The sequence below is a fragment of the Diabrotica virgifera genome, chromosome 5, assembly GCF_917563875.1.
Source record: "Diabrotica virgifera virgifera chromosome 5, PGI_DIABVI_V3a".
Taxonomy (NCBI): domain Eukaryota; kingdom Metazoa; phylum Arthropoda; class Insecta; order Coleoptera; family Chrysomelidae; genus Diabrotica; species Diabrotica virgifera.
The window spans coordinates 81995636-82012245 of NC_065447.1; the positions used below are offsets into that span (position 1 = coordinate 81995636).

A 16610-nucleotide genomic window follows, 5' to 3' on the forward strand; every position below is an offset into this window, starting at 1 on the left:
ATGTCCAGAAAACCTATGTTAGTTGCGGAAGGTTAACTCCAATTTTAATTCTGTAAAGTACATTAGATAGATGTAGTGCTTTTTTATACAAATATCATAGTTATGCATCATAATTATTGTGGTTATTATAGCGTCCGTAAATTTTCAATTAACAATTTAATTGTTGCTAAACTGTTCATTCAATTTCCATCGATTTCTGGAATTATAGTCTATCTATACGAAAAAAGCTTTTATATTACCAAGCTATTATTTTGTTGGAAAAACCCGGATTTTTCCAGGAAACTTTTCGTCGAAGAGAATCGGGAAAACATGTCTCGATGCAGAATTTAATTACGGTGAATTTTTATTTGGGTGTTTTTGGTGTAAAGTTAAAATATTTGGTGTTATAGAGCAAAAATTGAAAAAAAAAACGATTTTCGGGCGCCATTTTGTTTAAAAAAAAAGTAGCACACTATCTGCGGACTTTACATACCTATATTATTAATATATAGAATCATAAGATTCGATTCCAGCAATAAAATTGCTGGTAAATAACTTTTCCCAAAAATGGCCTATTCTCCGATAATCTGCCAAGACTACTTCTATACATCATTTAATTTTGTTCTAGGATTGATTAAACACAGCTGCGACAATGAATGTAAGCGGAGCAGAGGCTGAATCCTTGCTATTAGCAATTAGAAATGAAATCGTTGATGAAGTAGACTTGGCTTTTGTAAATGCAATTAATATTAAACAATGTGGAAATTACTGGTCTGTCCTGAATTGTGCTGCATATTATGGTAAAGTTTCTATTGTCCACTTATTACTAAAAAATGAGAAATTAATAGAAAAGGAAGACTTAAACACTTCGTTACATATAGCTATAGAGCATAGGCATACTACTGTTGCTGAGTTACTATTAAAACATGGGGTAAATGTTAATTCTATAAATGGATATAATGGACTATTAAATAATTTTCCACAGACTCTTTTACATCGAGCTGTGGGAAACAATTTAAAAGAATTAACTTTACAATTATTAAACAAAGGAGCTAACAAAGAAATAAGAGATGACAGTGGAGTGACTCCATTAGTAACTGCAGTTCATTTTGACTATAAAGATATTGTCGATATTTTGATAGAAGCGGGAGCAGATACTTCAGTAAAAAATTATTTTCGAGAGACTCTTTTACATTTAGCTGTCAGAAATAATTCCAAGGAAATAAGTTTATTATTAGTAAACAATGGAGTTAACAAAGATATGGAAGATTTAGATGGATTGACACCATTACTAATTGCAGTTGAATCTAACTATAAAGATATTGTCGATATTTTGATAGAAGCGGGAGCAGATACTTCAGTAACAGACGATTTTCATGATACTAGTTTACATCTAGCGGTAAGAAATAATTCCAAAGAAATGACTTTACTATTAATTAAGAATGGAGCTGACAAAGAAATAAGAAACGACAGTGGAGAGACGCCATTACTAATTGCAGTTAAACACAACTATAAAAATATTGTCAATATTTTGGTAGAAGCAGGAGCAAACCTAAATGCACGGGATAATAATGAAAATACTGCTCTTCATCTGGCTTGTCAAACAGGCTGTTTGAGTACTGTGAAACTGTTATTATATGCAGATGCTGTGACGTTCCGCCCCTTATAGAATCGATTATTGATGGGAAGATATTATTTAACTATCCAAAATATTATTTAATTATTTTCAGAATTATTTTCTTTCAATGTTTATTCAAATAGAACTTAAACCCATCTCAGAATTTTTAAATGCTTGATGACGTCACATTTAAAACGTGGCAACATTGGTTTCCCCACTTTGACAGCCAATGCTTAGTAGAGGGGTACGAAGGATTCAGCTGTGAACGTGAGCCTTGGATTGCGATTGTTTCTCGAGTGTTCGGTCTGAATCGTAGTGTGCGGGGTCATTAGACTCAATTATTCACCTCTAATTCTCAGTTCCAAATTGATTAAATATTACAATAAAAGTATAGTGAAGTTATCCAGCAGCAGTGGATTTGAAGAATTTTAGAGCATACTATATCCAATGAGTTCTACCCCGGTAAATACACATTTTATTAAGTATTTTATTCAGCCATTTTGGAAGTCCTTGACATTTGCTAACTAAGTTTCACATAGTCTATTTTCATGGTTTTTATGTTTTATTTTCATGGATCAAACTCATCTAGAGATAATTCAATATTCGTTGTTAATTTGTGCTTCCAGTTGGAAAATAGAGCTAATTTAAACTCCATTTTTTATATTCCTTTCAAGTCTACAGAACTCCTATCTTTTGAACGATGATCAAATAAGTATCCATCGCTTAGTCTTACTATATTTCATCCTTGTATAATATATCTATATACCGGTGTATATATTATAATAAAATATTCTTTCACAGTAATTATATTTTGTATTTCAATTGGAAATTACTTGTGTTATTTGACCAAGGTCATCTGATAGCAACCTGATAAAAGGTCAAGCTGTCTAGTCATTCAAGTTTTTGGACTTAATGACCTATTTCTTCTTATTCCCATAGGAATAAAAACACCTCCTCGTATCTCTTGCTTCTTTTTTTTGACATTGGTAGATTGGTAGTAACACCACACTGTGTTTTTTTTAGCACCTACCATGAAATCTTAAAGCCACCCTACAACAACACCAAGGCCAGACCACACAGAGAGAAACAATCAATAGGCGACCAGCCTGGATTATTTCCACATTTTCTTTTTTTGAGTACCTCCAGCTGCTTTCCAACAGTTTTGAGTACCTTCAGCTGCTTTCTACCAGTCTTCCTCTCCTGTACCTCCAGCAGGACAGCTGCTAGCGAGAGTTAGCACCCTTGGGTGCTCATTACATCAACTTCAAGATTAGGAAAGAGTGGTTTGTTTGGGAACATTTACTGTGCTCTTATTAAAGACAGACTGGTTTTGTGATATTTAGTACATTTTTTTTTATAGTTCAATTGCACACACATTTTTCCTGCTTTATATTTTTTATAGGTTTTTTTTTCTTTACAACATAATATTTAATTGATAGCGTTCCCCAACACTCTGCAATCTATAAAGGTATAAATTTCTGAGCTCAGATATTTTCCCTGATAATAGTAGTCGGTACTCTTATCTTGATTATTTTTAGGCTGTGTTCCACTTTTGTATAATTATTTAAACTCATTCCATTATTTTAGTATATGTTTAATTAAATTTTTAAAAATTAACTTCACATATTAGTCAAAATTGTAATTATTAACTTTATTTAACTTGAACTTATTAACTTTACTTAACTTTAACTTATTAACTTTATTTAACTTTAACTTTAATTTATTAAATTCATATGAACTTCTGGATTCTAATCCCTCAGATTAGTTTTTGGTTTCACTTGTTATTATTACTATTATAAACCACGAGTTAGGAAAAGGATCTGTGTATCCACTCGTAGGTTTATTTATTCAATAAGGCTTGTGCCTGTCCCACTCACAGTGAGGTATTTATATGTTATATATAGTATCAGGTAGTATTTAATTAAGGTGTACGTATTATAAACGTACAATTATTATTTGGTGAGGGTTCTACTAACCTAGTTGTAAGTTGTACTTCCTGTATTAGAGGTACCCGTAGTCAGTTTTTCTAACCTTATAAAGAGTATTCTTAGATCATAGTTGTATGATGATTTTGTAATTGACTTTCACTAGTATCACTTTTTCCTGTCATGTTAGAGTTACACACTAGTTACTTGTCCTAACTCAGAGATTGTTAAAAAGATCTAGTAGTTACATTCAATAAATATACATTTATTGTGATTTTTTTTTCTTATTACTCCTTTATTTTTAGTAGTATATTTTATAATTTAATAATCTTTAATAACTTTTCACATACTTGTACTACAAATTTAACATACTCTATAGCAGCGTAGAATACCTGGAAGAGCGTTAACCTAGTTATCCTTCTTCTGGCGCCCAAAAATTCATTCTATTTTCAGTATATTATTATATTTACTCTATCTATTTTCTGAACATTATCTTCATATCTTCTTTTCGAGCCATCATTGTCACTTCCTTTAATCTATTGTCTGGCCAAAAATAGCCGTGCAAATTGGCCGAATCCTTCCTTGAGTGTCAAGTGGCCCTTCTCATACATATTTAGCTAGCCATTCAAGTTATATCTATCTATTAATGATTTCTCATCTCTAGTCCTGTATCAATTCGATATTCTTTGTCTTGGCATCCTTCCATACAAATACTACTACAAAGTTGTATTTTAGTTACTCCAGCTTCTTCAACGGAGAAGCCACACATTTTTGTCCTTTGGCTACATTAAGTAGATCTTCTTCTTTTTACTACTTCTGTTGGAGTTTACCACTCCCTTTTCATTCACTCCAACAGAAAATCATCAGCTAGTTGTTACATTGGCGCCCAACGTGGGGCTCGAACCCACGACCCTGAGATTAAGAGTCTCATGCTCTACCGACTGAGCTAGCCGGGCTCCTTATATTTTCGCAGACATTAGGAAGAAGTTAAAAACTTCTTACCTAAGGAACCAGCAGCACTATAATTTGAGGAAACGAGATCTGCGATTCTTTGTTGGTGATCGAGTCTTAAAGCGCAATTTTGTCAAATCCAATAAGGGTGATGCCATTTCTGCAAAGTTTTGCCAGAAATATGTCCCATGTACTGTCTCAAGGGTAATATCTCCTTTGATTTATGAATTAAAGGACAATTCGACTAATAAGCGAATTGGTCAATTTCATGTAAAGGATTTACTGCCTGACAACACCATGGACGATGTGGATTCTTCAACTTCATCGGAAGAAGATTAGCTTAACAGGGTTGTTTAAGCTAATATCTTCCTGTGTTTGCCTTTAATTAGTTTTATTATGGTATAGTATTTTAGTTTAAATTGTTAATCACCAGATAATGCCTGACCATAGCAATTTTTATCCTTCGGCATGGCTTGATGATTTCTCACGTATTAGTTATTAGGTACCGAATTCTTGTGTAATACCGCTTGTATGAGTTTATTATTATTTTTTTGTATTATAGATTGCATTTGAGTCATTATCGACAAATATTCTCAAATACTAATCCAGCCAGTAGTATTACCAAGTTAATAACCTCCACTTGTACTCTTAGTTTTGTACTCAACCTCTCAGAATAAAAGGGCTGTTGATTATTATATATTAAGATATTTGGATGTGTGGGCTCATACAAGTATTCTTGCTTAATATAGATGGAGCTATGTTACACTACCATATCTTAGATTATGTGTTATATCTTGGATATTTGATTACATACCTATTATTTTTTTTTATTGTTTTTATATCATGTCATTGGATTTGCCATATTGGAAAGAAGTTGTGGTTGTTAATTTGTTATTGGGTTACTTTATTGATATTTGTCACAGGTACCTTAAATACTTTATATTAATTCGGATTCTTACTTCCTCCACAGGATGATTCTGGAATGAATTTGGAATTTTGATTTATAAATGAATTCTTGAGTCCTTCATATTTCTTCTTATGAACTAGTCTGTTAATGCTCAAAGTTGGTGAATACGTGGGTTCGAAGTTCAGCAACTGATCACTGCTATCCGATTTCGTAATCCATGTCTTTCTTGTCAGAGTAGGCAGATGTTTATCCATGATAATATTTCTGGTTGGGAAATGGTGTACAACACTTCCTAACCATTCTTGTGCAATTGTTCCAAATATTCCAGGCACATTTTCACACGATAATAGGGAAGTCTAGTTTGCTTATTTTATGTCTCTTAGTTCATAGTATATAGATGCTTGACTTTCCATAGACGTAGAGTCGTAATGTTAGTGATTAACCCACTGGGACAAATTATTGATTTTCTTTTTAGTAGATTCCCTCTTCTTTCCTTAGGCATTAATTGTTGCTTAGATTCAGGAATATCTCCTGGATAATCCTATGTATGTTCACATGAATATACAGTCTTATGAAAGATTGGGAGCTCGTTCCCGTCATATTTTGTATTTACCATGGAGTCATAGAACTTATAAGTTCATCCTTTATTTTTACTATTTAGTTTCGATAGGCTCATATTACCGGATGAGGGTAGATCTAGAGCTAATTTAGTTAGTTATTTAGTATTAGTGAGAATTGGTCCATAAATCTTCCTGATCGTTCTTCTTTGGATATGCTCCTATAAATCTGGTGTCCATTGCTAGTCCGATTTTGGATTAAGTGTCCGATTCTTCACTTATTTTGTTTATTTGGTTGTATAGGTTCGTATTACCGGATGTGGGTGTACGTAGACCTAATTTATTTATATGATTTAGTATGGATGTGAATTGGTCCATAAATCTTCCTGGTCGTTCTTCATTGGATATGCTTTTGTGAATCTGTTGTCCATTGATAGTCTGACTTTGGATTGAGTGTCTGATTCCACATTTATTTTGGTTAATGTGTTTGCATTCCTTTGGTATGTTCACTATTTATATTAGTTGGTATTGGTGAAAATTATTCTATAAATATTCCTAGTTGTTCTTCTCTGGATATGCTATTACGAATCTGGTGTCCATTGCTAGTCCAATTTAGGATTGAGTGTTTGATTCTTCACTTATTATAGTTATTGATTTCATTGGTGACTTTAGTATATGTACTTGCGTTATGGTATGAATTGGCTCTCACCTTTGCCTGGTTGTTCGTCCTTGGATATACTCCTTATAAATCTGATGTCCATGGATAGTTCAACTTTGGATTTACTGCCAATTCGACACTTATTTGTCATTATAAATTATGTCTCATCTTTAGCACTTTTACTAGGACTTCGGGTCATATTTTGCAATTTCCGTTATTTGCTGCAGTGACCATCCTACTTTCCCTTGATTATTAGTGGTGATTATTTGTAATCTTGCGAATCAACGGGGAATGATACACTAAGCACTACTACTCTAGTTTAATATTTTGAAAAAAAAAAAAAAAAATTTTTTTTAAATAAAATTTTTTTTTCTGGTGGTTGAAAGGGAATGTGACGTTCCGCCCCTTATAGAATCGATTATTGATGGGAAGATATTATTTAACTATCCAAAATATTATTTAATTATTTTCAGAATTATTTTCTTTCAATGTTTATTCAAATAGAACTTAAACCCATCTCAGAATTTTTAAATGCTTGATGACGTCACATTTAAAACGTGGCAACATTGGTTTCCCCACTTTGACAGCCAATGCTTAGTAGAGGGGTACGAAGGATTCAGCTGTGAACGTGAGCCTTGGATTGCGATTGTTTCTCGAGTGTTCGGTCTGAATCGTAGTGTGCGGGGTCATTAGACTCAATTATTCACCTCTAATTCTCAGTTCCAAATTGATTAAATATTACAATAAAAGTATAGTGAAGTTATCCAGCAGCAGTGGATTTGAAGAATTTTAGAGCATACTATATCCAATGAGTTCTACCCCGGTAAATACACATTTTATTAAGTATTTTATTCAGCCATTTTGGAAGTCCTTGACATTTGCTAACTAAGTTTCACATAGTCTATTTTCATGGTTTTTATGTTTTATTTTCATGGATCAAACTCATCTAGAGATAATTCAATATTCGTTGTTAATTTGTGCTTCCAGTTGGAAAATAGAGCTAATTTAAACTCCATTTTTTATATTCCTTTCAAGTCTACAGAACTCCTATCTTTTGAACGATGATCAAATAAGTATCCATCGCTTAGTCTTACTATATTTCATCCTTGTATAATATATCTATATACCGGTGTATATATTATAATAAAATATTCTTTCACAGTAATTATATTTTGTATTTCAATTGGAAATTACTTGTGTTATTTGACCAAGGTCATCTGATAGCAACCTGATAAAAGGTCAAGCTGTCTAGTCATTCAAGTTTTTGGACTTAATGACCTATTTCTTCTTATTCCCATAGGAATAAAAACACCTCCTCGTATCTCTTGCTTCTTTTTTTTGACATTGGTAGATTGGTAGTAACACCACACTGTGTTTTTTTTAGCACCTACCATGAAATCTTAAAGCCACCCTACAACAACACCAAGGCCAGACCACACAGAGAGAAACAATCAATAGGCGACCAGCCTGGATTATTTCCACATTTTCTTTTTTTGAGTACCTCCAGCTGCTTTCCAACAGTTTTGAGTACCTTCAGCTGCTTTCTACCAGTCTTCCTCTCCTGTACCTCCAGCAGGACAGCTGCTAGCGAGAGTTAGCACCCTTGGGTGCTCATTACATCAACTTCAAGATTAGGAAAGAGTGGTTTGTTTGGGAACATTTACTGTGCTCTTATTAAAGACAGACTGGTTTTGTGATATTTAGTACATTTTTTTTTATAGTTCAATTGCACACACATTTTTCCTGCTTTATATTTTTTATAGGTTTTTTTTTCTTTACAACATAATATTTAATTGATAGCGTTCCCCAACACTCTGCAATCTATAAAGGTATAAATTTCTGAGCTCAGATATTTTCCCTGATAATAGTAGTCGGTACTCTTATCTTGATTATTTTTAGGCTGTGTTCCACTTTTGTATAATTATTTAAACTCATTCCATTATTTTAGTATATGTTTAATTAAATTTTTAAAAATTAACTTCACATATTAGTCAAAATTGTAATTATTAACTTTATTTAACTTGAACTTATTAACTTTACTTAACTTTAACTTATTAACTTTATTTAACTTTAACTTTAATTTATTAAATTCATATGAACTTCTGGATTCTAATCCCTCAGATTAGTTTTTGGTTTCACTTGTTATTATTACTATTATAAACCACGAGTTAGGAAAAGGATCTGTGTATCCACTCGTAGGTTTATTTATTCAATAAGGCTTGTGCCTGTCCCACTCACAGTGAGGTATTTATATGTTATATATAGTATCAGGTAGTATTTAATTAAGGTGTACGTATTATAAACGTACAATTATTATTTGGTGAGGGTTCTACTAACCTAGTTGTAAGTTGTACTTCCTGTATTAGAGGTACCCGTAGTCAGTTTTTCTAACCTTATAAAGAGTATTCTTAGATCATAGTTGTATGATGATTTTGTAATTGACTTTCACTAGTATCACTTTTTCCTGTCATGTTAGAGTTACACACTAGTTACTTGTCCTAACTCAGAGATTGTTAAAAAGATCTAGTAGTTACATTCAATAAATATACATTTATTGTGATTTTTTTTTCTTATTACTCCTTTATTTTTAGTAGTATATTTTATAATTTAATAATCTTTAATAACTTTTCACATACTTGTACTACAAATTTAACATACTCTATAGCAGCGTAGAATACCTGGAAGAGCGTTAACCTAGTTATCCTTCTTCTGGCGCCCAAAAATTCATTCTATTTTCAGTATATTATTATATTTACTCTATCTATTTTCTGAACATTATCTTCATATCTTCTTTTCGAGCCATCATTGTCACTTCCTTTAATCTATTGTCTGGCCAAAAATAGCCGTGCAAATTGGCCGAATCCTTCCTTGAGTGTCAAGTGGCCCTTCTCATACATATTTAGCTAGCCATTCAAGTTATATCTATCTATTAATGATTTCTCATCTCTAGTCCTGTATCAATTCGATATTCTTTGTCTTGGCATCCTTCCATACAAATACTACTACAAAGTTGTATTTTAGTTACTCCAGCTTCTTCAACGGAGAAGCCACACATTTTTGTCCTTTGGCTACATTAAGTAGATCTTCTTCTTTTTACTACTTCTGTTGGAGTTTACCACTCCCTTTTCATTCACTCCAACAGAAAATCATCAGCTAGTTGTTACAATGCAGGTGCAAATATCAATATGCAAAATGAAACAGGCTGTACGCCTTTGTACTATGCTACTTGTTATGATCATTACCATGTTCTGAAATTATTATTAGATCGAGGGGCGGATGTCACCATCACCGATAACTCAAGAAACACAGTATTACATCTATGTGTTAAACACCATAACATCAAGCTTATAGAATTATTACATAAAAATGGAGCGTCTGTGAATAGTAGAAATGCAGATGGATATGATGTTTTAGATTTAGTTTTTACGGGGTGGTTTTTTCGCTATGATATCTTAAAATTATTAATCAAACTTACTTTGTACTCAAATATCAACACTTCTAAACCCGAGCGTCGCAACAGTGTGGATTTTTTGAAATTCTGGGATTCGTGCAAATCAGAATTAGAACTAATGGAGATGTGTAAAATAGCCAAAAGCAGTCTATCTTACCGACGATTAATGCTTGAAAGAAATAAAAGTAAATTAGCAGCTTACTGCTGCAATGAGAACATAGTTCGTGAATTAGACACACTAGATTATAAGAACAAATTTCCTATATACAATCAGTACATTAGTGAAAAAATAATCGAAGGAGAGATTACACTACGCCTGTATTACAAAGCTGATAAAGTTATGAATCATATCAGTCCGTTTTTGCCAATAGAAGTTCGGAGAATAATATATAAATATTTGTCTAATGATGACTTAGAAAATTTAACTGGTTGGGACCAGCATGTCTAATTTAAATATTATGTTTGTATGGGATTAAGCCACAATTATTGCTTGTAATAAAAATTACATTTTTAAGTTACGAATGTCCACTCTGGAAATCATTCTCAAAAAATATTACAGTGGAACCCCGATAAGTCGGCCTCCGATAACTCGAAAGTCCAGTTAACCCGGACAGATTTTCATCAGACAAAACAAACATTTTTTTCAGTTTGACTGATTTTTTTACCAAGAAATTAACAACACTGTATACAACTGCACGTAATTTAGATGTACTGTGCATATGTATATCAGGTTTTTAAATTATAATGGAGTTTATCTGTAAGTATACTGTATTTTATTAATTTTTACCGTATTCTCTGGCTAAGCCCGATTTTCGATAACCCGGATCAGCCGCGGTCCCGATTAATCCGACTTATCGAGGAAATTTATAAGGTTAAATCTTTTTATAAGTCATATACATTGCCTCGGTCTTATAGTCAACAACATGCATATGCATAATAAGATCAAATTCTAACTATTTTGTAGTTTTTGTTGTTACATAGATTTCTACATTGTGTGTTTCATATGGATTGTGCATATTGTAAGTGCAAGGAATAGTAACTCTCCGACTTGCTGCTTACTCCCGTATTGCTGGTATATTCTTGTTATTAACTTCTTTTTACTGTATTAGCAACCAAAGCTTACCACATTTTGCTGATAAGTTTGCTACACATTTTTCTTCGTTGAGTAAAATAATTCACTCCCTTTCCTGAATGGGCTAATCACAAAAGAAGACATCGGATATGCAACCAAAGTCTACAGAAAACCAACCCACACCAACAGATATTTATAATACCACCCTAACCGCAACTCAAATATCAAAAAAGGAATTATCAAATCATTTTATTATGATAGAGCCCCAAGCACCTGCTCTTTAATGAAAATGCATTTCAGGATTAAACAAAGGTTTTAACTAAAAATGTCTACCTATTGTCATTTATAAACAAGGAATTCCACAAGATTGAAGAAAGGAACCAACAAAATACCACATGCAATCCAGAAACACTCATATAAGAAGGGATGAGTCCAGGATGACAATACCATAATGTAAAGGACTTATCAGAAAAATTGAAAATGATAGGAAACAAGTACAACATCACAACAACATTCAAAACAACCAACACACTGAGATCTATTCTGTCCAAAACCAAACCCAACAACACACAACAAAGATAAAAAACTGCATTTATAAAATACCATGTGAGTGCAACAATTTCTATGTGGGAGAAACTGTAAAACCACATGTCAGGATAAACAAGAGTAAACATACGTCAAGAACAGAGACGTCGAGACATTCCAGCTATGCAAACATGCTTGGGAGAACCAGCACAGAATACAATGGAAATATGCATCAATAATAATAAAAAACAGACATGAAAGGGAAAAAAGTCAAAGAAGTAGCTCTCATCTTTCTTAAGTAAGGAAAAGTGTAGTAAACCCATCAGCACAATGCAGCAGGCTTTGGTTGCCAATACTAAAAGAAGAAGTCAATAACAATAATATACCAACAATAGCGGACTAACAACAATACATATACAACACACAATATACAAATAGAAATCTATTTTACACACAACTATCACAACTATCACAACTACGATACAGATTATACAAAACAGTCAAAATTTGATATTTCCAGGGTAAACCAGCCTCAGATTTTTTAACTGTGCGCATGCTAGTGCCTATAAGACCGAGGCTAAGGCTAAGTATATCAATTTTCAAAAGACATGACCTAATAATAAGGCTGGTTATACGTTTTCGCAGAATTTTTTAAAATAAGCTTTTATTGAGAACAATTTCCGGTGTGGAAATCGAGACTTCAAATGTTATTTAGTTGAAAATGAATTTTTCTTACAATAAATTAATAATTGTGGCTTAGTCTGATAAAAACATAATATTTAAAAGAATATCGTATCGGATATATTCTGGAAAGAACTGATCTAGTTTTAGGTATAATATGATAGTGATCAGCAAACCAAATTCTTTACTTAAAGGTTTAAAATTTAATATACGTTAGTTATGTCGAAAAAAATACAAATACTGTTGAATTACTATTACTATATCAAGCTCAAATGTTTTATAAAATGTTTTTATACTAATAAGCAATAATAAAATTTTGTATTAAAGACTTGATATTTTAATAAATTTTTCCTTGTTGTCCTTATTGTGTTGAATGATGATGATAATGAAAATGAATATACAATTAAAGTTGCGGATTACTGTTATATTTGGGGGGGACTTGTTTATTCTACTCATTATTGTGCCATTTTCTTAACAAATCAGAGATTTTCTTCTAATTGACGATAATTCCTTGTCACATCATTCTCAGACAAAAAGTGAAGATCTAACAATAAAAGAAAAAGTTGGTACAAAAATATTTGAAAAAAAGAAGAAACGTTGATCCATACAGAATAAGATACAAAATACACGGCAAATATTTAAGTACCTACTCAAATAATGAAGAAAAAGGAACCAATAACTGAGGAAATTTTGAGTGTGATGGAAAAACGACAAAAGGGTAAGAATAAGAGTAAATATAACAACATAAATCATCATTCCTCAGTCTATTTTGCCAGTCTTTTCTGTCCATCGCCAACCGCTACCAACAACCAAAAAGGATACTGGTCTTCCTCGTTCACACCGTCCGCGTCCCTATATCAAAGTCTTGGTCTACCTCTAATCCTATCTCCTACTGGTACCACTAATAGGGTTCGTTTTGGTGGGTAATTTTCATTTTGTCCAACCTATCTAAGACTACCCATTTTGATGAAAGATATTACATCTCAATCTTTACTATGTTTTACAAGAATAAAAAACCGCTAAACGCCGTAAAAATGAGTGGCGCATACAATATTCCAGCTACAAAAAATCTGATATGAATATTACGTGGCGCGAAAATGTATTTTCATTTTTATGCAAAACAAAATTCTAGTTTTATTTTAAAAGATTTTTTCATAATATTTGCCCAATTTGAAGTAAAACGCGCCACAAAAGAGTAACTTTGATACAGTTTGAATTTTGAAACTCTTTTATGGCGCGTTTACTTCAAATTTAGCAAATATTATGAAAAAATCTTTTAAAATAAAACTAAAATTTTATTTTGCATCAAAATGAAAATACATTTTCGCGCCACGTAATATTCATATCAGATCTTTTGTAACTGGAATATTGTATGCGCCACTTATTTTTACGGCGTTTAGCGGTTTTTTTTATTCTTGTATCAGGAGTTTTTCAAAGTTATTTATAAATTAAATGTATAAAGTTGAATGCAATGTTTCTCGATTACATGTTAAGCTTTATAAATGGTCGCCTTTGTCGCATTATCTCCCAAATGATCTAGTGTCCATCGAATGTACACTAGATTTTTTTCTATTCGAAATAGATTGAAAAAATATTGGGATGGCCGGTTAATGAAATCGGATTGCCTGCTGCCAGATCAAATTAGCGTCGTAACCACTACAACTACATAAACCATTTAGGGAATAATCGTTAATTGGATTATACTTTTGTAGCTTAATAACTTCTAAACGGCTTAACCGATTTTGTTCACTAAACATGAGTTTGAAACGTATTGACAAGTAGTATCTTATGCATCTAAGGTCAAGTATGATAACTGAAGCTATTACAGGAATTATTGAGCTTGAAAAACTGTTTTTCCCATACGAAATAGATTTGATCATACTTATGAAGCCTATAACTTAAAAATTCGAATTTTCCCGGATGTAAGGTATACCTACACCGTTAGATTCGTCTAGAGTACTTCTACAAACGCTCAGTTATTGGCGTAATTCGTAGGTTGAAATTTTGAGTACCTAATTGTCGAAAAACCAAAATTTTCAAAGTTTAGTTTTTCAGTTTTTCTGCTATACTGAGCCGTGTGTATGTCTGATCCTGACACCATTTGAAAGCTTAACTCAACGCTATTGATTTGGTGTATTTCCTGTCTCTTTTTGAACCGAAGATATATATACCGCCAAAAAATATGCCGTTTTGTACCTACCAAGTCCTATAGCTGGCTTATGGGTAGTCAAAACTCACAAACTACACCGGTTCTGAATCGGCCCTCACTCCCTCTTCAAACACAGAAAAAAAATTCAGATCGGTTCAACTTTTCCACACACATACATACATATACACATACATACATACATACATACATACATACATACATACATGCATACATACATACATACATACATACATATCGACAAACATTTTCCCTTTTTTAAATAAAAATTTACTCATATTTCTGAGCTCGGTAACTTGTGAACGATATAACCGATTTTCAAAATTAGACATGCGTTGGAAAGGTAATGATCGCATCTATTAGATGCCGCAAAGGTCGGAGTTAAATGTTCGAAGTTTTTGGGAGTTTTGGGGACGAGAACGAAAAACAGACCCTAAATAGGAAGGGCCGTAAAATCCACACCCTTGGACCAAAATGGATGGTTGACATATGGGTGAGTCTTTTCCTGAACTTTAAGATGGAAGTTAGCCCAATTTTCAATTCAGTCAGATTTATAAACTCGAAAATTTCGTGTATATAATATAGTGTCGCGTGTAGGTGTGCGCCACTGGCGAGAACTGCCGTTCTCTGGTAATACTCGACAATTCGAAATTATATATCGCCTTCTCCAAATATCAATCTCACATCATATAGTATATGGTATGACTACATAGTCTGAGCCTACCCTCCGCGCTTCCTGACGATATGGTCTCTTGGACAGGTTGGCGGTATCTCTTTCTAGCACATTGTATCGAGAAATTAAGATGAAACTAAGTGGAGGTATGGGCACGGAAGGGAAGGACTACTGTCGCAGCTTTACTATGCGCAAAAGTGAAACAGCACTGAGCCAAAACAAAAAGATGGTGTCCAGTGGCGTAGGAATCCACCGGGGCCACCGGGGCAGTGCCCCGGGGCCCCCCGAGGTAAGGGCCCCCGCGAGACTCCTGGGAAAAAAGGAGGGTCATTGTCTAGTTTATGTACTTCTCGAATTTTGAAAAACTAAATATATGTACGTGTTCAGAATGTTCTTTTAAACAAAATATCTATTACTATTTTCCCGGTATTACTTACTAAATTTTCTGGGATTTTTCCATTGCCCTTCAAGGATCCCATCAACTTCGTCGCAAATACGTAATTAAGTACGCAATTAGTGTGACTGTTTGCCTGCTTAGAACGTAAAAACATGGCACAAAACGGCAAAAATCTTATTTTTAATCGTCGATTGTGTCGTAAAAAAGCTTTACCGGCGAAATTGTAAACTATTTTTTGTTTATAAGAACTTGCAGAATTTTTAATTTGTGGCGAGTGGCTACCTGGCAGGTAGTGGGTGGGGAGCACGTTTTCTAGGAATGAAATCTGTTTTAGATAGTTTTCCTGAATTCCTGTCAAAAGCAAGTGAAAGTGAAATTCATAACTGTGCTGTTGAATTTGTGAAAAGGTTTCCTATTGACATCTCTCCTTCATTCCCATCACAAATTTGCTCCGTAAAAGAAACTTTCAAAACAGAGCTTAAAACCATGTCCACTGTCAAAGAGCTTGCAGATTTATTGCTCATTGACCATAGCTCTTTGTCTTCAACTTATCCTGATGTGTGTACAGCGTGCGTCATGTACTTGACAGTCCCGGTCACCGTCGCTAAAGCGGAGCGCTCATTCTCAAAGTTGAAGAACTATTTGAGAAGTACTATGGGCCAGGAAAGACTCGCAAATCTGGCGATACTTTCAATTGAAAATGATCGTGCCAAACAAATTGACATTGATAGTGTTACAGATGATTTTGCTTCAGCAAAAGTTAGAAAGAAAGACTTTTTTAAATAAATACAACCTGACATGTCAACATTGTACATATTCAACAAATTATTAAATGATATGATATTTTAAACTGGTGTTTTAGTTTTAATCTATATTTCCTAAAGATTTAATAAAAAATATAAAAAAAATATATTTAACTGAATATGCAGAGTTCAAGTTAAGTTTATATAAAAAAATCATTTTGAGGCTAAGCATGATTAGCTTATTTAAAAGTAGATTAAAGAGCTAGAACTGCAAAATAGTTAGATATTTTAAAATAATAAAAAAAA

General features: G+C 33.1%; 2 protein-coding genes, 1 long non-coding RNA gene and 1 other non-coding gene across 4 annotated transcripts in view; 3 read left to right on the plus strand and 1 right to left on the minus strand.

The window, feature by feature from the left end:
* Positions 1–3796, plus strand: part of LOC126885387 (ankyrin repeat and KH domain-containing protein mask-like) — a 156667-nt gene extending 152871 nt beyond the window's left edge. The window contains exon 5 of the mRNA XM_050651950.1: positions 624–3796. Within this exon, the coding sequence (XP_050507907.1) occupies positions 624–1648 (1025 nt within the window). The 3' untranslated portion in view covers positions 1649–3796. The remainder of the gene's footprint in view (positions 1–623) is intronic.
* A 609-nt stretch (positions 3797–4405) lies between these two features.
* Trnak-cuu (transfer RNA lysine (anticodon CUU)) lies at positions 4406–4478 on the minus strand. The gene has a single exon. It is a non-coding gene; the product is annotated as a tRNA-Lys (tRNA).
* An 8-nt stretch (positions 4479–4486) lies between these two features.
* Positions 4487–9155, plus strand: LOC126884265 (uncharacterized). The gene is made up of 2 exons (XR_007697914.1): positions 4487–7418; positions 7980–9155. It is a non-coding gene; the product is annotated as an uncharacterized LOC126884265 (long non-coding RNA).
* Positions 9156–9700: 545 nt separating this feature from the next.
* LOC126884263 (uncharacterized) lies at positions 9701–12612 on the plus strand. The gene has a single exon (XM_050650194.1). The coding sequence runs from the start codon at positions 9781–9783 to the stop codon at positions 10492–10494; it is 714 nt and encodes a 237-aa protein (XP_050506151.1). The 5' UTR covers positions 9701–9780; the 3' UTR covers positions 10495–12612.
* The last annotated feature ends 3998 nt before the right edge of the window (positions 12613–16610 follow it).

Bases quoted from the DNA above. Each gene is read 5' to 3' on its own strand.
- LOC126884263 (XM_050650194.1), top strand. From the start codon at position 9,781: ATGCAAAATGAAACAGGCTGTACGCCTTTGTACTATGCTACTTGTTAT.